The sequence below is a fragment of the Dufourea novaeangliae genome, unplaced genomic scaffold (genome assembly GCF_001272555.1).
Source record: "Dufourea novaeangliae isolate 0120121106 unplaced genomic scaffold, ASM127255v1 scaffold8, whole genome shotgun sequence".
Taxonomy (NCBI): Eukaryota; Metazoa; Arthropoda; class Insecta; order Hymenoptera; family Halictidae; genus Dufourea; species Dufourea novaeangliae.
The window spans coordinates 3,093,389-3,114,746 of NW_015373923.1; the positions used below are offsets into that span (position 1 = coordinate 3,093,389).

The 21,358-nt window shown below is 41.2% G+C and overlaps 1 protein-coding gene across 5 annotated transcripts; it reads right to left on the reverse strand.

Annotated features, from left to right (window-relative positions):
- Window positions 1-93: 93 nt before the first annotated feature.
- LOC107194991 (paxillin-like) lies at window positions 94-21,313 on the reverse strand. Of its 5 annotated transcripts, none has more exons than XM_015584726.1 (9): window positions 21,233-21,313; window positions 12,104-12,255; window positions 5,481-5,634; window positions 3,213-3,342; window positions 2,931-3,129; window positions 1,874-2,182; window positions 1,608-1,781; window positions 1,235-1,465; window positions 94-721 (listed from the first exon to the last, which is right to left on the reverse strand). In XM_015584726.1, exons 1-9 carry the CDS (start codon window positions 21,243-21,245, stop codon window positions 608-610), a joined length of 1,476 nt encoding a protein of 491 aa, XP_015440212.1. In that variant the 5' UTR covers window positions 21,246-21,313; the 3' UTR covers window positions 94-607. The 5 variants fall into 5 exon arrangements, 4 of the variants coding, with proteins under 4 accessions (XP_015440212.1, XP_015440209.1, XP_015440211.1 ...); XM_015584723.1 differs by lacking the exon at window positions 21,233-21,313 and adding an exon at window positions 19,383-19,491; XM_015584725.1 differs by lacking the exon at window positions 21,233-21,313 and adding an exon at window positions 15,438-15,655.
- Between the last annotated feature and the right edge of the window lie 45 nt (window positions 21,314-21,358).

Genomic DNA, 21,358 nt, shown 5'->3' on the forward strand with positions numbered 1-21,358 from the left:
CCCGTTAGCCTGCCGTCCACACCACCTCTTCTCGTCGAAGACGCATGGCGACGACAGACGCGGCATCCAGAGGCTCTGCTCGCTGGCCAACTATTCTGTATTTGTGTGTGTTTTTGTTTTCATTTTTTTTTTTCTTTATTTTTTATTCGTCATACAATACTAGAAACTGCTATTACGGAGCTCTTACGATCGACCATTAATCGAGATTGTTCTAGACTACGAGAAAAAAAAAAGAGGTAACTTGATTTACAATTTGAAAAATCCTTAAAGAAAGTTCGCGGATCCAATAACCATAGATTCTCGACGATGCCCTAAGGGTTTGTGTACGCTGTACATCTATCCTGTGCGCGTTTGTGTCTATCTGTGTTTTTCGGTGGGTGTGCGATATTCGACGTATTTCGAAGCGGAATTCTAACGACGACCAAGCCATCGTCGATGCATTCCTCCGTTGAACCGGCTAAACACCTGTTGAGAAAATAGGGGGACAGGGGGGGAGGGCATATAACAGGCTCCGCATCGATGGAGACCATTGAGGGGGGATGAATCGGGGGCATTTTTACATAAGAAATCGAGAAGCAACCCGCAGAACGCAGATCACGCGTCGCATTTATGCTTCCTCCTCCTCCTCCTCTTCCTCGTCGTCGACGCCCACGCATTTCGGGCAAACGGGTTTGCCCTCCATCGCGTAAAACGACTTTCCGGACACCGGTTTCTTGCAATCCTGCAATTTTCACATGGATTTAACGAAACGAAAAAAAAAAAGAAACTTATCGATCTTCTCCTGATGTATACATAACCTCGCGAGCAAACTCGGCTTCCGCTAGGGGAAAAAGTAGCGTAGGGACTCCACCACTTAGTATCAGGAATTACTGAAATTTATACCAAATTAACATTTGATTTAACATTTATTTTAGTACTAGAAATTAATTTACCAAGTAGCAGGAAACCTTCCCCTTCGCCACTTTTACCCCTCGCGGAAGCGAAAGGCATTCTGCCACTTGGTAAATTAATTTCTAGTACTGAAATAAAATCGAACGTTAATTTGGCATAAATTACAATAATTCTCGATACCACGTGGTAGAGTCCTTTATCCCTACGCAACTTTTTCCCCTAGCGGAAGCAGAGTTTCCTCGTGGGTGTACACATACGGTAAACAACCACTGAAAAAAAGCTGGAAACGAACAAAAAAACCGTGTAAACGCCGTAGGCGTATCGGGGGAGCAACGGAACCTACCCTGCAGACGAAACAATCGGGATGCCATTGACTGTTCAGGGCGGATATATAGTTCTCCATGATCGCGCGATTGCAACCGCCGCATTTCGGCGCGAACATGTCGAAGTAATCCTCCCGGCAGTAGGGCTTCCCGTCCCTCTCGTGGAATCCCTCCTCGCCGAACTGTTTGCCGCACTGGGCGCAGAAAAAGTGCTCGGTGTGCCAGGTTTTCTCCAGGGCGGTCACGCATTTCTGGAGAAAAGAAAAATACCGACGGTGAACCGTGTATGACACTTGATCGTTAAACCCAATAACGCTTATTAGACCCAATAACGGTCGTTAGCAACAGCAGTGATTCGGATGAACTAGCATCGAGGGGATACGTCGTGCTTACGTCTAGAATGGGACCGTTACAGTAAGCGCAACGGGGCGAGAACAGATTGTGGTAATCCGGCTCGCAGTACGGTTGGCCCTCCCGCTCGAAGAAGTTCCGAGTGCCAAGTTCTTGGTTGCAGTGAGTGCAGGTGAAGTGTTCCGGGTGCCAGGTTTTCCCCAGTGCGGTGATCACCTGAAACAATTAGATACTCGAAATTAGAGCCAGATATCAGACGGGTCAAATTCGATGATTTATAGCCATAGGGGGATCGAACGATCGATTACTTGTCCGACGATCGGCTTCTCGCAGGCGTTGCAGCATCCCTTCTGAGTGGTGTTCACACCTTGACGACTCATGTCTGCCTGGAGGTTACCTAGCATAGAATCCAACTGATTCTGTTTGGTCTGAACGGCCGGCTGCGGTGAATATGCCTCTCCGTGCTGATAGTGATGGGTGGCGTGGGTCTCGGTGATGTGGACTCGTGTCTGCGTGCCCTCGGGCGGCAGCGGGCTCTGAGAGCTCTTGGTCGCTTTGTTTGGCTTCGCGTACGGCGAGTCGGTCACCGTCTGATGTTGATGGGAACCGCTATTGATCTGCGAAAATTGTTAACGACCGTTTTCAAACAGGTCGTGGAGAGACCAAGCGTCCACGAACGGCGTTTGAAATTGATTTCGATTGCGGGGATCAGGCTAGAAGGAACTAGGAGCTCAAAGGGGGGGGGTGGATGATGGTGGTGGTGGTTAACGTTTGCTTCGGAAGTCAGAGGTGTATAGAGGCAGCAGGTGATCGAAGCAATCGGTGGAAAGTCAGGAATAGTTAGAGGTATCGAGGACGACGACGTTAGGGGGCAGAATGTCAAGGTACCGTTGCGCACGAAGACTCTCAAAAGGTGTCGCACGCGATGTGGAGTTGACCGATGTCGATTGCCAGAGGCGAGCTTGCGGACTGGCTGAAAGCTTTGAGAGATTTCGTGGATCTGTATTAAAACCCCCACCCCCTTCCCTATATTTTCCTTGTTACCCCCCCTTCTCTGCCACAGAGGCCACGGAAAATCGGCGGAGGCGAGGAAAAGGAGAGAAGAAGAAGTAGGAGGAGCGGTGTGTGACGGTCGGCGGCCGGTGGTAGATGGTGGAATGGAAGTTATTTTGGTAACCTAGGGAGCCAAGAATGGGCAGGAGTAGTTTTCACGCGGCTGTTTTCTCATTCTCTATAGTGTCTTTAATGGTAAGCAAACACTGCAGAAAAACGCTTATTGCACCCGGTCGAGGATCGATTAAATGTGGTAATTCGTGGGATCGTGTAACCGAATTGGTATCGGTATCATATCTGTCTGCTTGGTACCTTGAAGTCGGACAGAGAAGCCATCAGATCGTCGAGCTCTTTGGTGGCATTGCTGGCCGTGTGGCCGTTCGTGTAGCCTCTCTGAACCTCGGCGCGATTCAACGAGCCCTGCCTGGATGGGTAACCCTCGTAGACGGGCTGGATCTCCGTGGACGTTTCCTGAATGGTAACCTTAACCCTTCCGTCGGAAGTGTAATCGCTGAGAATTATTCCGGCGGTTAGTCGATGGAATATATACGAGAAATACATAGAATATGAATTTTTAATATATTTATTTCTCACCCGTTCGGAACCGCGGTGCTCAGCTCCTCGAGCAACGAGTCCACGGTCGGCCTCGAGGCAGACATGCTGCTTGGGGATCGGAGCATCGGACTAGAATCTCCATTCGTTCCTCCGGAGGATACTCGATTGTCTGCGATCATTAAGAATTCCCGTGTCGAGTTGCAAGAAGAAACAAAAAAAAAAGGATATTGGGGCTTTCTAGTTCACCGACATCCTGGACTCTCGACGCGTAAAGGCTCGTTTACACTTTCAAATAATGCGAACTGACTTCTGCAATTACACGTTTAGTCTATCTTTCATAGTTATTTTATATACGTATAAAGAATAAACTGTAATTGGTTATTACGAAATTAAATAACAAGAAAAGTAACAGCTATTATTTGTCAGCGATTTTTGCTTCCGTTTAGACGCAAATCATTCGAATGTGTAAACGAGCCTTAACCCTTTTAGTACTTTAGAGTTGATATATCGACTTTGTAGGTTTTCCGAAAAATACCTTGAGCCGATATATCGGCTTTGAGGGTTTTCGGACAAATATCTTGAGCCGATATATCGTCTTTGGAGGTTTTCCGAAAAATACCTTGAGCCGATATATCGGCTTTGAGGGTTTTCGGAAAAATACCTTGAGCCGATATATCGGCTTTGAGGGTTTTCGGAAAAATATCTTGAGCCGATATATCGTCTTTGGAGGTTTTTTGAAAAATACCTTGAGCCGATATATCGGCTTTTCCATTACGACTACAATTTAAACACATGTAATGACACTTTATTTTTATAAAATAAGTTTGTATAGTGGAACATACGTTTATTGGATAGTAATAATAAAAATTGTAATAAAACCTGAAAATATTTTCATTTTTAAGTGAGATATGTTAATTTTAAATAGATATCTCATAAACTGCATATTTTTCAAGGTATTCTTGGACGGTACTCCGAAAGCTTATGAGGTACTATAAGAGTTAAACGATCGATAACCTGCGTTCGAACTTTCCGCGCTTCGTTCTCTATTTACCGATCGTCTAAGCGTGTTAAGGTGGCTCACGCAAACTTTCATTAAATATAAATTTAGTTGAAAATTTAACAGAACATTCTTATAAGCTTCAACTTTCGATTGCTACCTCAAAATTGCAAGGTCAACGATAAATTTATTGAAAAAGAGACGTTATAAAAATATTTTTTTCACACGAACCTTGTGGAACTGTAGCTGATACTGAGAAGTTAATCACTTATTATTTAATTACAAAAAATTACGTTTTCATACAAAACTAGGTTATAGATTTTTTTACGGAGATTATGATGGCATAGAAGAAAATATATGTTAACGATCAAATAAACCTAAAAATGAATATCAAAGTATGCGAACTTAGGTTTCAGTGCGTTTGGCAGTTTTCCTTATGGTTTGTTCGACGAACTTTCCAATTTTTTCTCAAAACTTGAACAAAAAATTAAATTTTTTTACAATAAGGAAAAGAAATTTTGTTTTTTCCATTTCAGTATTTCAAATTAGTTGAAAATATTAATCATTCAAATTAAATTGCTAAACTTGATAAAAAGTATAAGCCCCAGCTAGATACGACACCAAACGCGTGAGCTACCTTAAGACCGATATCGAGTAAATCATACAGCTACTCTAGTGATGGGCACCATCGACTAAAAACTATCGACTAAGTCGATAGTAACCAACGACTACGTGCAGTCGACTAAATTTACTCGCTTGAAGCGACTACTTCAGTCGACTAATATTAGTCGCTTGAAGCGACTAAATTTAGTCGTTTTAACTATTGAGCTATTGACTGGATCTTGTCTATTTTCTTCGCGATGCAAACCAATTGTAACTTTTCCATATATTTTTTTATGCATTCCCAAGAACTGTGCAAATTATTGCTTATAACTTAATTGATTTTCATAAAAAATTTATAGCGGTTAATTTTTTAAGTGCCAATATTAAATAGCTTACAAAAAATCGAATATTAGTAATTGTTTAAAAAAAACTCGTTTACCACTTACATTTTTCAAATTCTATCTATGAACTAATACATTTCCAAAAGGTAAATACACCAATGGTGCTGAAAAGTTGATGACGTAATCTATACATAACCTATAAAGCAAAATTTCAGTCGACTAAAAACCATCGACTAAATAGTCGATAGTATATTGCGACTAAATAGTCATTAGTCAATAGTTTAATTTAGTCGATGGTGCCCATCACTAAGCTACTCTATGGCAGAACGGTGTTTCCGAAACAACACGAAAATATGAGATGCAGACCTCTTTCTTGGTAGTGCGCGTTGTAACGAGCATTGCTCAGGTCTTGGAGCAGAGTGTCCAGTTCCGAGAGGTTGTTGTTCAAAGAGGGCATTTTCCCTCCGGCACCGGTTTTCCCGATGGTCTCCTCGATGGCCTCGCGGTTCTGGTAAGTCGGCTGCAAAACAATACTCATACGGGGATCGTTTCCATGACCACGATATCGTGGAAACTCTATCTTCGTCTCCTTAGGGCGAAGAAAAATACAAACGAAAAATTCGAGGAACCAAACTCGTGTGGGTTCCTCCACAAGCGTCGTTGGCTGCTGGATGGTTCGGATAGTAGAGACAGAAAAAAAAAAAGTAGGCGATTCGAACGGTCTGCCAAGTTCCCGTAGAGGCACGCATTATTTCAAAACATGATGTCACTAGATACCGCGCGCAGCGACCATTTGTAAATACATTATCAATTGGACGGTCGAGAACAGCGCGCGGAGGACAAGGCGTCATACACTTTTAATAGAAATTCCCTCTCCCTCCCGTACACGACGAGCAAAATCCACCGACGGATTTTCGTGTTCGTTGCAAAATCCTCGAATCCGTTAAACGCCGTCCAACCGGTAGAAAACAGATCCCAGATTGCGAATCGACATCGAGAAAAGTCGAACTGAACGTTCAGGAAGATTTGACACTGTGTGATGAATGGGGGACGAGAAGACGTGGTTTGCTGTACGATTTTAGGGGAATCACCGATCGATGGATTCGTTCGTTCACGATTGAACACTGTACAAACAACGATACAGATCCCGATGGTGGAAACTAGGTTGCTCGATGAGCTGTCACGTCCAAAAATATCCATAGGCGAAAACCAGAAACATGTCGCGAGCACGCTGAAATCCTGCGTGATCTCCCTGGTTAAAATCCGTTCGACCCGATTCGAGGGAACACGAGAGGAGTCACGAATCGCAGCCGGCTGCGATACGGGTTGGACGCGCGCGCGCGTTTTAGCTCCTTCAAGGCTGCTGGATCAGAAAATAAACACGGGTCTGTAAAAAGTCTGGCGACTCGCGGCACATGCGGATCCATGGAATTATTCATAAATCACGGATTCGCCATCGTGGACCACGTCTCTTGTCCTTGGATCTCCTGTTCCGCAGTGAAGGCACGTTTTCATGCGACTGTAAAAGTCGACTTTCTGTTATCGTGACACTGGTGTGACAATGTAAACCAATGTTACGAGAGTGCGACATCTAGGTTTCACGACGACAAAAATCGTAACGTTTCGTGTCATGACTGTAAAAGTCACGATATTTACTGTCACGTGAAAATATACCTTGAGTCCGATCAGGTCCGGATTCAGATTTCTTGCGGCCCAGGGCGACTAAACCTTTTGGGGCACCCTTGGTTGTAAAGGGGCGGTACAAAATTTTTGTACCGCAACATACAATAAATTACATAAATTTTCAAAAACTGAAATGTATTCTAAGTAAAATTAAATATCATTTTTTAGACTGCGGATTTTATGCATTTATAGCAGACACGATTTTCTAGAATTCATTATACACAAATATTTCATAAATTTTAAAGAAATTTTTATTTTCTTTGGAGCCTGGTAGAACGGTAAATAAAATAAACAGATCCTAGTTTGACTCTAGTTTCAGTAAACTAACTCTCAAAAATTTATATCTGCATAAAAATACGCAGTCTAATTATAACTAACAGTGCTTCGTTATATTTCAAAAACTTATTGTATGATTTTTTTACATAACTGGAAGGCTTAGATCGGGGCCCCCCTGTCCCCCACCTTAATCCGACACTGCATACGATGCAAAGGAAGCTTGTTCAGCCTCCGAATGGAAACAGAATGCTCGTTTCTCGGCGATATCGAGAGGCCCGTGTTGTATCGCGGAGAAGATGCAGGAATCGATGCATTGTGTGCGCAAAGTTTACGCAACGGTCCTCGAAATCCGCGCGCGCGGTGACACGACTCGCCCCGAGTAGGACGCAATCGTCTCGTTCCTCGCTTCGTGCTAAATTCGAATCAATGGGAAAGCTTGATTGGTCTGACCTTCGGTGACGTCCGTCGACGATTCTTTAACCGTCGAATCCAGACGGCTGTAACACGCGTCCGGGTTCGAAAAGCTTTGACGACCAGAAGTACCACGGAACAGACGGCCGAGACCGTTCCAAGATCGCGTTTTATCGTTCGTAGTAGTGACGTGCGATATATTTGAATCGTATCGATACATGGTATCGATACGTATTGATACCCAGAGCATCGATACACATGTATATCGGGAATAAAATATCAGGAGTAGCGGTATCGATACTTGCAATTAAATTAGAAATAATAATATCGAAAAATGAAAATAAATCATGTATTTAAGTTAATATTTATTAAGGCAGATTCTCAGGTAACAGTGCGTGGAAAAGAAATCGACCAATCGCAAACTTTATGGAAAGCTCGCGATTAGTCCAATCTTCTTACAACCTGTTACCAGGGCCGTTCCTGGGCGGCCGCAGATCGTTTACTATATGTAAAATTTTGGCTAGCAGAAATAATAATCAAGACTTTTTTCAAAATAAGTAAATTTTAAACAGATAGAATTAAAATTAATTTTATATGTAATTTTTGTAATACTTTATGGACTGCCTACAGTAGCATAAGATATTTAGCCATATTTATTGGCTTAAATTCGTGTAGGTGAATGATTGCTATTTATCAATCATACATCATTATTACAAACATTATACGTTAGTCTTGTACTTATATGTGGAATAAACTATTAATTTTAAACAAAACCATTTTTTTAAGGATCTCCATTTCATTTTATAAAAATAAAAGTTAAGAAATTTTTGAATGACAATTGTTGAAAAAACTATACAGATATAAAAGTAAAGACTACATATCAAATTCTTAATTAAATAATGAAATATGACGGCCAACAACCCAGGAACAGCCCTGCCTGTTTCGTTACGGAAAACGCAGTGATTGTATCGAAATTTCGATATTTATGGGTTAAGTATCGATACTGGAATATATCGTCGCATTAAATATCGATACCGTATCGCCCTTCACTAGTTCGTAGCCAAGAACGTTCGGTCGTAACCGTCCGAAGTCTGTTCTCCTATCGATCGACAACCTACGACCACGCGTAATTCCCAGAGATACGTCGTTTTTCCCTTTTTATCGCGATGATTTTTCAAACTCTCCGGTTTCCCCCGGTTTTTCTGTTTTGGCAAGAACCGAACGATCGCGTGCACATAATATACAATCTATTTATAAGCTCGCGCAGCTCCAGGCATCCTCGAAAAGACATTCGCTAATACCTGTACGAAGTCAAGATCGAGTGTCTCCTACCTCGCTAGATTTTGTCTACTTCGAACCTCACTTTTCTCGAAAAATAACGATGTTTCGTGGGAGAATAAATGACAACGTCGATTAAAAACACCACCAATTCCTGACGAACTGAATAATTCACGGGGGGGGGGGACAAAAAATAAGCGAGTATAGCGCGACGATTATCCAACGAAATGACCCTGGGCTCATAATGACAGCCGATCGATCCAACGAGTTTGGTCTAAGTGAATTAGTTTCAATTAACGTTTTCTAATCCGACACGTGACTCGTGGTTCGGTAATCGGAAATTATACCGTAAATAAATTGGCGTGTTTTTAAAAAAACGTTTTTTCTTTTCAAGTCATCCAATCCGAGCGAGACGTTTCAGTGACAATAATACAGTTGCAGAAAAAAAATATCTATTACACACCTTGTATTTTTACCATCAATTGACAATACTGTTTTTAGTATAACAACAGGTTAGCAATTATTTCTATCAGCCTATAACTTTAATATAAAGCTAACTTGTTCTACAATACTAGAAAGTACAGTGAATCCTCGATAAGTGTTCGAATGCTCCTCGTCACTGACAAGTGCCAACGATGGTTATTCCAGCCGCGTATAGCCTTCAGTTAATGAAATATTTAATGTTCAATGCCGAGCCTTCGAACACTCATCGAGAATTTACTGTAAATCATGGTTAACCTAAATATTACAGTGAAATTGGTATTGTCAATTAACAAGCGTAATACGGTTGTAAATTAAACATTAACTAACCGTAACAAGCGTCACTAGTGTACGGATACTTTTATTCCTCGACTGTATGCAGAAAAACACCGATTCTTGCGCAACGAAGGCGACACTGAAGAAGCACAGAGTGCGAGGCGAGACCGAGCAATTAAGGTTTCGGATGAAGTTGTATTTTACGATAAGTATCGGGTCTGGCAGTACTCTACTGTGCAGTTGGCTCGCGTTGGCCGTATCCACTTTACACGCGAGAAACCAGGAAATTTTTGTCGGCCAAGTGGATCGACGAAAATCTGAATAATAGATGAAAAGAATCGATAGACCACGGCGGGAAACGTAACAGGTGTTGTTTCACGAACGGAAACGATCGATTCGAAGTCGAAAGAGACCGTTCCCCGTTCAAACGACACGCTTCGCCGCGAAACCATGTTTTCCTTTCGCTTTTCGCGTCTTTTTACTTTCACCCTGAGAGCGTTTATTCCCTTCTTTTTCAATTCCGTTTCACGGTTTTAAGTAGGTACATGTAACTATACGTGGAGATAAAATAAAAAAATAGGTTTGAAGAACACATATAACCTATAATTGATATTTCGGTAATATTGTGCAATTCGGTCGGTATCTTCGATTTTCTTGGAACTTTAATACGTTGAAAGGGGCTGTCGAAAACGGCAAAATATCATTTTAAAAAATTTCGCAAACAATTATAAGTACCTTTAATTTCAAATTAAATTTGTAACCGGAACCTAACCTAAACGTCACTATAAATGCCGATTAAGTATAAGAACATAAGCTGTAAACAGTAAAAAAAGAAGATTAATTGTTTATTTCCAATGTATTACACTGATCAGAGTTAGCTAGAGCTAGTTTAATAAATAAAAAAATAATTTTGCCGTTTTAGAGAATCCCTTTTAACATATTAAGGTTTGAAGGAAATATCGAAGAGAAGATCAACCAAATAAGTTGAGATACCGACCGAATTGTACACTATTACCGATATTTCTGAAAGGTCTCGAATCCTTCCGAATGTGAGCCAAACTGTCGTTTACGTACACATGCATCTACGTCGTATATGTAAAATCTATTTATCGTTGCGCAAAATATTTTTGGTAATCGGTCAATTCCGTTACAGACGATTAAATAATTCACGGTAATGGCCCGTGACGGGAGGGAAACGAGACGCGATTGGTCGTTAACCGTGGGGCATATTTGAGAATCTGCCGAGCCGTCGAAAAGAGCAAATCGATCGTTGAAACTGGACTATTTCGCATACGTGTGTTTTCAAGGAACGCGACATTGCCCGCTCGTGACCCGAGCTCGCATTTGTCCCACCACGTATACATGGTGGTTCATAAATGCATGTCAATACTTCAGGGGGTAAATACACACTAATATAAATAGAAAACGTCATATGAACATATGTCCTATGTACCTTAGTTTTTGAATTATGGATGATTAAAGAAAATATTCGAAGTGTACTATCTCAACCTATTAGACTGTCACTTTTGGGGCCATTTAAAAACTATTGTGCATTCAACGCGAGTGAATAATGTGTACAATCTACAAGAAAGGACATCAGATGGATTTCAGACTATTCGAAGAATACCTGGAATTTTCAAGCTAGCGTGGAACTGAATGCTACGAAGTAGTGTCTGTTGAGGCACGAAGTGGGCACTTCGAACGTTTCCTTTAATCATCCGTAACTCAAAAACTAAGGCATATCGGACATATGTTCATATAACATTTTTTACTTGTTTTGGTGGTTAGATTTACCCCCTGAAGTATTAATATGTATTTATGAATTACCCTGTATATACACACGTCCGTGGTGCGTGTCCCTCTTTTACGGACCCAGAGTTTTTGTGGCCCGGCGATTCGGCCAGTCAATTTTAGAGGCAATATCGATTCTAATTTTAGCGATCCTTTGCGTCATCTACGCGTATTCTCGAATGTATCTATTTTGCACGCCACACCGCTACATCTACAGAGCCTCTCGTAATTTCTTCCGAAATTGTAAATAATTATTTCTATTTTCGAATCCGCAACACGATTCCTTGCGACGCTCAACTCGAACAATATAATTTTGCGAGGTCCATGAAACTATCTGTTTATCTATAGTCTATGTAATCAGGGCTGCCAATAGCCGTACAAAAATACTGAATACTTAATGTTCGAAAGTTAATCAGCACGGAACATTCGTCTGTCACGCGAAGAAAATTGCAAAAAATTCTTTTTTAATGGCTCTGCGCACTATTCCCACGGATCGTTTCAAGCTGATTTCACGCGACCGATCGCTCTATTTCGAGAGATTATGGAAAATCGAGCGAAGGTCACGCCGACGAAATTGAAAACGAAGCCCACGGACAGCGCGTCCCCGCGAACTACTGTGTCACCCTCGCCATCTATGCCAGGAATCCACAGTTCAAATAACCGAGACACCTCCGGACATCCGTCGATAAAACAACCGCGACTCTTCGTCCGGTTGCGATACCACAATCGAAACGATGAGTTCTGTCGGCCTTCGAATATCGGTTGATTGAGTCGCAAATAAACGTTTTACATACCGATTGTGCCGGAAGAGGCGAAGTTCGATTATCGTACGATCTGTACGCTGTGGTTCGGGCGCCGTTCAATGATCCATATCCAGGCGTCGCGTTGCTACCAACATGATTCCCTTCCGACGACACTGTGTTCTGCAAATCTGCCAGTAGCGCGTCTGAAAATCAGCAATTCCATAGTTTGAGAAATATATCTTCGATTATTCTTAACGATTCAATCAGAAGAAATGAATTTGAGGCGAGTTATGTCATCTTTCACGAGACTACTTGTATAATAGAGCCCCCCCCCCTGGGGAACTTATGTGCTTTGAAAATTCCGTATAATTTATTCGTGAAAACTGAAACTGACTGACACGTTTATACAGTTATGTCATGTTTGCTGAACGGACGTCTCGGGATTTCGCAATTCAACAAGATTAATGGGTTCGGTAACAGCTGTATTTAGAATTTACGTCGTTTTTCTCTAGTTTACAGAGGAATTTTCATTGTCGATCAAGTTTGGGGTCATAGTGTAAACAGAAACATTTTCGATATCGTCGAAGACCGATAAAAGAAACCGATGACGCGGAGAGCAGTGTGTTTGACGAGTAAAGCTTCGAGATAAACGCAGAAGGTGGCCGTAGCGGCGCGAATTGAAAGAAAACGGGATATCGTTTACCGAGGCTAACGAAATTCGTCTCCGTTCTCTCGGTGTTGTACACCTCGTACAGATTGTTCGCTTGGGCCTGAGACTCGCATCCTGCTTCCATCGCGGGAACAGAAATCCGACGACACACCCACTTGTATCGAGGACGTCGAACTCTGCCACGGATTTCCGGTCGAATCGACGAAACACCAACGGGTCGAGGCGAGACACTTGCGAAACGTGTATGCGTGTTCGCGAGAATTTAGATGACCTCATATATACGAACGAACGGGTCTCGATTTCCTATAGAAATCGGGCCGAACGATAACGGACACCGATCGAATCTCGATGATACAGTAAAACACTTGCACCTATTTCCAGAGTTTTCGGAAACTTTCATTCACTTTCGAAATTCGACGGTATTTAGTTGCATTTAAAGAGTTTCCACATTAGGGCGAACCGACACGAGAGCCTTTTAGAATTTCCCCGTATGACGCGCCACCCAATCAGAGCTCTCGACGATTTCGGAATATAGTGGTGCGACGTCACGTGTCACACCGGAATATGGAAAGGACCAGCACGTACCGCCCCGCGTTTACTATGATCGGCGAAACGGTACTGATTGTCAATAAAGGTTCTCGGTAAGGCGACCGGCTTCGAGTTCAGAGGATAGAAGCCTGGAGGAGGTAAAACCCCCCGCCTCTGGATAAGGAGAAAGAGAAGGAGAAGGAACAGGAGATGGGAGGGAGTATTCTCATAACGAGGGAAGTAGGAACGCGATATGCTCGGTGTTCGCGACGATGGAAAAGTAACCTAGTCGGCTTCGCGGGTCCATGCTACGAAGAATCGTGTCGCATCACAGAAGCCCCTGCGGTGCTGCAAGCTGGAACCGAGCAACTGCACACACGGTTTTTCGTAGAATCGGAATACATTCGCTGTTGCCGTTCCAGACCGACCGGCACATTTTCTACGAATGTTGCGAGAGCCTAAGGTCGTCGTAACTGTGCCTACGAGCTTGTCTGGTTACGAAATATCTTTCTCCAAATCGCTTCGCATACACGAGCCCTTACTTGGCCGATAAAGGAGATCGTAAATGTAGGGGGGAGACCAGGGACGAATGTAACAACTGTTATAGACTGCGGATTTTTATGCGAAATTAAAGTTTCTAAAGTAATTTATAAAGACAGGAGCAATCGTAGAAATTTATTTTCCTTCTTACGTATTGGGCTCAGAATAAAATAGAAAACTCGTTGGATCGGATGAAAGTTTTATTTTTTATTGCATTTCACGGAGCACCATAGGCTATAAATGCATAAAATCCGCAGGCTAGTTATAAAACAAATGCCAATTGACCAACAGTCCCCTCCCCATATCTTTATACACAAATTCCATCTGTCCTTCATCTCAAAAAATTTGGCTTACGAGTTGGCAATATGGCTAGCAGGGGCTATAGCCCTGGGCCTCGTTCTGTACCTTCTATTTCCTTATGATTAAATGTTATATAATTTTATTAAAAATAAATTTCAATTTTTGAAGATTTATAGATTTTGTTGTACTGTATTATTAAAATCCCCACCCTCCGGCTGCTTTTCAACCAAAGGGGCCCTCGAAAATCTGATAGCCCTGGACCACAAAAAATCATGATCTGGGCCTAGGATTACAAAAGTAACAAATGAGTGATTTTAAAGAAAATCTTATTTCAAAAAACTGGTATGATATATTCTAAGTTTCAAAGTTTGATTATGTTGTCCAATAATCAAGATTTCTCGTCGTGTAAGAATTTTTTAAAAATTCTACTGTATTCAAAAAATATTGTTACATTTGTCCCTGGTCTGCCCTACTACAGAATTAGTGTTACAAGCGTATAAATATACATGTCGATTTTTAACCATTTCCACGGGATAATCTGCACAATTTATAGCTGAGGGTAACAAGGTAATTCTTTTAAAAATATCTCCTGACTTGATATTATTGATATATATTTTGTAACATCTCGCGTATACACAAAATTCGTCGAATGGGGACAGTAGCCGTGCGCTTGAATGAGCAACGCACACAAACATTGGCAAGAGATCTCTCTGCAGAGAGCTTTCCCGAATCTATTTTATACTTCTGAATCATACGGTCAATTCGGGCATTAATATTGCGTGATACGTGCGTAACGCAACTTCGTCGTAAATCTCTACAGCGTTAAACGGCCCTGGTGTCTTGGTGAAACGATGATCGATGAATTATATACAAGAAAAAAATAATGAATAGAATATAGATGTTGGAATTCATATGGTTTGTTTTGTATTTGGGATTCGAGGTTCTATCGATCACCATCGACTAGGGCTGCCATCCGGGTTTCCTCGAATTTGTCCTCTACCTTTTTAGGGCGTCCAGGGACGTAAGTTAAATTTGCCTATTTTATAAATTATTTCAAGTCACAAATAAATTCCTACTTTGTACAATTGTATTTTATCTTTATTTCTTGATTGCGGTTACAGACTATAATTTACAGAAATTTTTGTCTTGGAATACCGTACGTAATATAAGAAATAGTTCGAAGTGTTCGGATTTCAAGTGGAAATGTCCAGGGTTTTAATGCTCTCTGTCCTAGATTAATGATTTTACGGATGGCAGCCCTACCAACCGACGAACATTGTTAATACGTAGTATGGTTATCGTATGATTTCACGAACGTATTAACCCTTACATTATACAGCTACTTACTAATGTACTGTTCCCAGCGTGCGTGTTTTTGGATGGTCGCCAAGCGAACCGGTGTGATCGGTGACACAGGTCTCATAATGTCGGTCATATCACTGCGCTTTCGACAGCGTGGGGCGAGAAACGATCGAAAACAAACGGAACGTATATGTACGTACGCGATTCCCTCGTAACGGTTACGCTACTGGTCAAGCAAAACCGAGACGGTGTCACTTTGAACTGTCCACGACCTGAAATCACTAGACACTGATTCCCGTGAACCTTACGAGCGTAGATAGTGTAAACACGAAGGAGAGGACAGACGATGATTACGAGATCGCAATTTCTACATAGAAAACGTTCGAGATAACTCTCTTCTGTTGTCAATTTCTTACGATTACGTATTACGGACCTGGTCGTATGGAATCCCACTTGAAAACACGCGTCTAACCACGACGTAAACGAACCACCAGAGTGGTTTTCTGAAAATCTAATCGTAGTCACGATCCTTGATGCATTGGACGTGCCTGGGTGGACTCGTGGAAAAAAAAAGAAAAGAAAAGAAACAATATATACGTTGAGGAAAAATTGTATAAGGAAACTAGCAAATTGGGATCGTAAGGATTTTCGTAGCTACCTTGAACGGGCCAGATTGGACAAGATGCTATAACGATGATTACGAAATTGAACAGTTATATATATGTATATATATATATATATATATATATATTTCAGCACTCTAAAACGTCGCGACCGATCTGAAAATCACAGTGTCGAGTAGGTATATATATATATATATATGTCGTCACGTGCGGATAGCGAGAAGCGTGCAAACGAGCTCGCGGGCAGATTATCGATAGAATTACCACACGTAATGTGTTGCGGGATCAGATCGGAACTGGCAGCACGTGTTGTTTTTCAGGCTGCATCTGCAGAATCTGTGTTACGTGAATTCATCTCCTCCTTCCCTTTGTCCATGTGTGCCGCGGCCTCCCTACCCTCCCCTCCTCGACACACAACCTTGCCGCCTGATCATCTCTCTGTTGCGCACCTTCGTTTACACACGATAGTTATAGGTGAACGTTTTCACCTAGATATTCCTCCACGCCGCGACGACGACAAACTTCCCAAAAATAACTCCCGACTAGCGAAAGAGAGAAAGAGAAACTTTGCTCGCGTTACCACGGCTGTTTACATTATAGAGGTTAGGTTGGTTCGCCTAGCGTGACCACCTAAATTACTCGTAAATTATTGACTGTACGAAAAAATATTTTCAACAAAAGTTACATGATATCAACGGAGAAGTATAATGCAATAATATTTTTTTTACTATGTTACATTTTTATCGAGATATAACGGTCATGGTCAGTTTTTTTAAATGGAATGATCAAATTTAAAAAAATATTGGGCAATCGATTTAAAAATCTAAAGGTGGCTGTTGTATCATTATAAAAATGTAATATAGTAAAAAACATATTATTGCATTGTATGTTCCCCTACATACCATGCAACTTTTGTTCAAAATATTTTTTCATACAGTCAATAATTTACTGTACTTATATGCCGGAACAGCGCGATCAGACATTCAAGAGTAAGAAAGACAGTGCTACAAGTTTAACCGATAAGAAGGGAACCAAACACGAAACAAAAAACAACATAAAGAATTGGCTGGATCGAATAATTGCCCTATTATCTCACGTATCATCGATGAATTCCCGTGCTAACACAGCGAGAGTCAAGATTAACCTAACTTGTGGAATTACGTTCGAAATTGCGTAGGAAGTCGAATCACGTGGTGTGTGTGTGTGTGTCCCGCCCGATATGGGCGCGCGTAGATCACTTATGGCGCGATCCAGGAAGAAGAAATGCCCACGCGTGTTTACCTTGGTGTGCTAAAATGATCTATTTTTAAGCACGACAGTGTACACTGTAAACAACCGTGGCCCCCTATAGAAAAAATACTTTAAACGGCTGGCACATCGCGATCGGAAACGCCGGAAAAATTGCTCGGTTCCGTTTGCTCGAAAAGCAATCAAGTAGAAAGTAGCAGATTTATAAACGAAACCCAACTATCCAACGATTAACTAATACAATGCAAGTCCAACCGACGACGCTCGTGTTATCGTGAAATATTTACGATAGCAGATAAATCGCAAACAACGACTACGCAACTCCTACGATTTTTTGTTAAGTAAGGTTATGAATACACTTACGGTTGTTTTAGAGTAGGGAGGAATGACGAACGCGATAGTAGTATAATAAATTTTTCCTCTTATTATGAACTGACCATAAAGAATATACAGGTATAACTATATTTAAACTCGCCCAGTCATGTTCACTAAGAGGATTAGGTCAAATCGTCGAGTCAATCACGCTTGTGGTATTCATTTTATCTAGAATGTATAAACCGCAACGAAGCGTAATGAATGAGTCTCGTTCTACGATCTCCTACTGCTATGACTAAAGTTTCACGCCTAAGTGACAGGACATTTTTAGTCGAGCACACACTTCAAACCTTTCACCGGACTGATTGAAGGGGAACAGCAAAAACTAGTCTACGAAGATAATTTTTCATATTACTCGGCTTCCACTAGGGGAAAAAGTGGCGTAGGGGAAGGGCCTCCTACCACTTGATAAACTGATTTCAAATATTAAAATAAATGCTAAATCGAATGTTAATTTGACATATATTTCAATAATTCTCGATACCAAATAGCAGGAGGTCCTTCCGTACGTCACTTTTTCCCCTATTGGAAACCGAGTTTGCTCTTAATTGTACAAGGACAGTAATGTATGTTAGCAAGTATGAGAGAAATTGTTTCAATTAGACGAAGTATCCGAGAATCGTGTTCGTTTTCATGTATTGTTTAGAATCGACGAAAGGGTGGCTGTTAGAGAGGAATTCTAGGATCGATAAAGTAGCACTCTGCGGTAAAATCAGTGTTACGCTTATCTAATAGAGGGCATACACTCCAAGTATCAACACGCACAGAGTAGATTTTTAATTCAAACTTCACTCAACGCGGTGCAACAGAGATCGGCCACCACGGTCATTCAAGTAAACATTTCCATAAAAAGATTGTCGGTAAATAATGACTCGAACAATTATTTCAGAAAGTTTAGTGTCAAGGCGACCCACGTTTGTAGGTGAAAGGTATTCGAAAAAAAACAAACTCGTGCGAACTGTTGCATCTGTGAGTCATCACGTCGGATGAAATTGAATGTCCATCTCGAAAACAATTCACGGGACGTACACAAAAATTTTTCGAAACTGTACACGTCGATCGGCACCGACATGAAACTGCATAAATTTCAAAGTAACTAATCTACGCGTTAACCTTTGATGATACGCCAGAAATATAATTTTGACAGTGGTTCAAGTGCACTGCAAATTTCACGAAACGCGCAGATGATTCACGAAGGAAAAGTCTGTTCCGAATAAAATTACACAGTCGATCGAATAATCATGGCTCGTGCTTCACGCGAAGGTTATTGTATCACTGAAATTGTTCGTATTTCCAAATTGGATACTCGGCTAACAACAAGTTTGTTTTCAAACGTTCCGACGCGAGCCGTGAACCAATAAACAACAAAAATGGAGAATTCCATAATTCCAGGCAATTGAGCTTAATTTAAAAGACTGTTGTGGCACGTTATCGCACGCAAAGTCGTGCAAAAATATAAATACTACAAATAGGTGTAACATATCGACGAACACATTTAACATTAAAACAAACGTTAAAAACCGAAAGAACAGAATCGAATTAAGAAACATTTCTAATTTATACTTCCGACTCGATTCTTATTAGACATGCAAATAGGTCGCGTATACACACGCATGTGCATTCATAATCATCAGAAATAATTTTCTCTTAACGTCTCTGATATCGTTTAGAAAAGAAAAAAAAGACCACGTTAATATCGAACAGTAAAGCCGACGAATATAAAAATAAATGATCTGAAACTCACATCCAGGTGGTAAACCCTTTTTGACGGTGATTTTGTACGGCTGATAGATAGCGCCCGGATCTAATTTCCCGTACATGGTTCTGTCCATCGCCATGCTCCTATCGTCTTTCCGTCGTCGCACCACTTGTCAAAATATCGAACCGATATCCATGAACGCGTTTCACGCATGCAGAACCACGAATTTCTCGTCGGACACGCACAAGCGCACGTATTATTGTCATGTAACACTTTTACCGCGGCAATGTTTCTCTTTGCAGTCTATCACGAGCGAGCCCAGCTGTATATAGACGATCGATAGATACTTAGGTGGTGGGGTCGATGCACACACCGAACGGCCACTTGTTGAATGCCGTCTGAAAATTTTACACGCGCGGGCGGCACACCACACGAGTGTTTATATATGCGTGGGTTTGTACCCTGATTTTCGTTGAACAATATTGCTTCTAAATACGTATCCCGGATTTTTCGTGAATCACATCGATCGCCAGGTGTATCTCAGCCTGTCACGACAGAAAGATCTTAATTTACGCGCCACGAGTACGTTAAAATTTGTGCAGGAAAGGGGATACTTTTCTCGACACGCGATCACCGCCCCCTTAAAATGCGACAAAACGATTCACGTGCACACGATCGAATGTTCGTGATGAACCGCAGTTGACCACGGGAAAACGAGAAGTTCAAACGTGCAAGTGTATTTCAAGCGCTCGCTCGGAATCGGCGAGCCGTCGTCCCCTCTACACCCGCTGGCGGCGAAAACATGAGGACAACGCCGCAGTGAATACACTAAAAATACATAGAATCGTTGGCACGTGACAACACGGGGAACACTTCGCGATATTACACGCGTATCCCGAAAGTAGTTTCTTCTGGCTCGGCGTACCATTCCCGGAACACGCGTTTCTTTCCTTTTGAAGTGAATTCTTTTGTCTTTACGACTGACAAACGGTCGTTGAATAGTATGTAGATATTGCGATGAAATTCTACTCGTGACTCTTGCCCAGTGCTTTGGAATTACAGTAAATGGATCCTTACTACGGTCCATTGAACAAACTGGTGGCCATTCGTTAAGACCGAACTCAAGTTTCATAGAAGATATAAATAAATCGGCTATAAACTCCACTGTAAACGTGCCCGGCTGTTATATGAATTTATAGCTTTACCACGAACGATTAATTTCGTATTTCTGAACAAATCTGATTCTTACAAAAGTTTACGATCGAATATTTATATTTGAAAAGAAATCAGTCTTATTCAAAGTGAATGCGAACCGAGTAACTGAGAAACGCACGAAACCGGACGATTATGCAGTACAAATGCTCTGAACGGTCATGCAACGTAGGTGTCACCATGGAAATTAAGATAATAGTGTTACGCGCTCGCATTTCTTCAATCTTTTACAATGATTTTAATATGTATCATGAATTTTATAGTTTAATCTAACGATGTTTTATGCAATACACATATAACAAATAAACGCAATTATGTAAGTTATAGTTAGTAATTAAAGTTTTGAGAATAAATGTGCCCTCTCGAAAGAAAAATCAAAAAATTCTGCTAATTCAGCTTTACGTAATTAAAAACAAACGTCATAACAGATAAGCAAACGTCAGTCAGATAATTTATCAATGTTGCACCGTTATTATAGAGAGGATAATTCACAAAAGCCTATTATATTAATTTATGAAAAACAGCTTTATGGGAACAAGTAGTAATGTAAAATTTATTCGAAACATGATATTAAATGATAAAAAAATATATAAATACATGTATGTGTATTGACGATCTGACAGTCCGAGATTTAAATTTGAGGTTAGCTCATAAATCGTGCGATTAATCACGAAGTTACTTACCCAAATCATCCATGCTTAGTTTACGTCAATCTTGTATGCACTATTGTGAAAATTACACCCAAACTTTAACAATTTCAATGTGGATACACAAACATATATGTAAAAATTTAATGCCCACCAACTTGT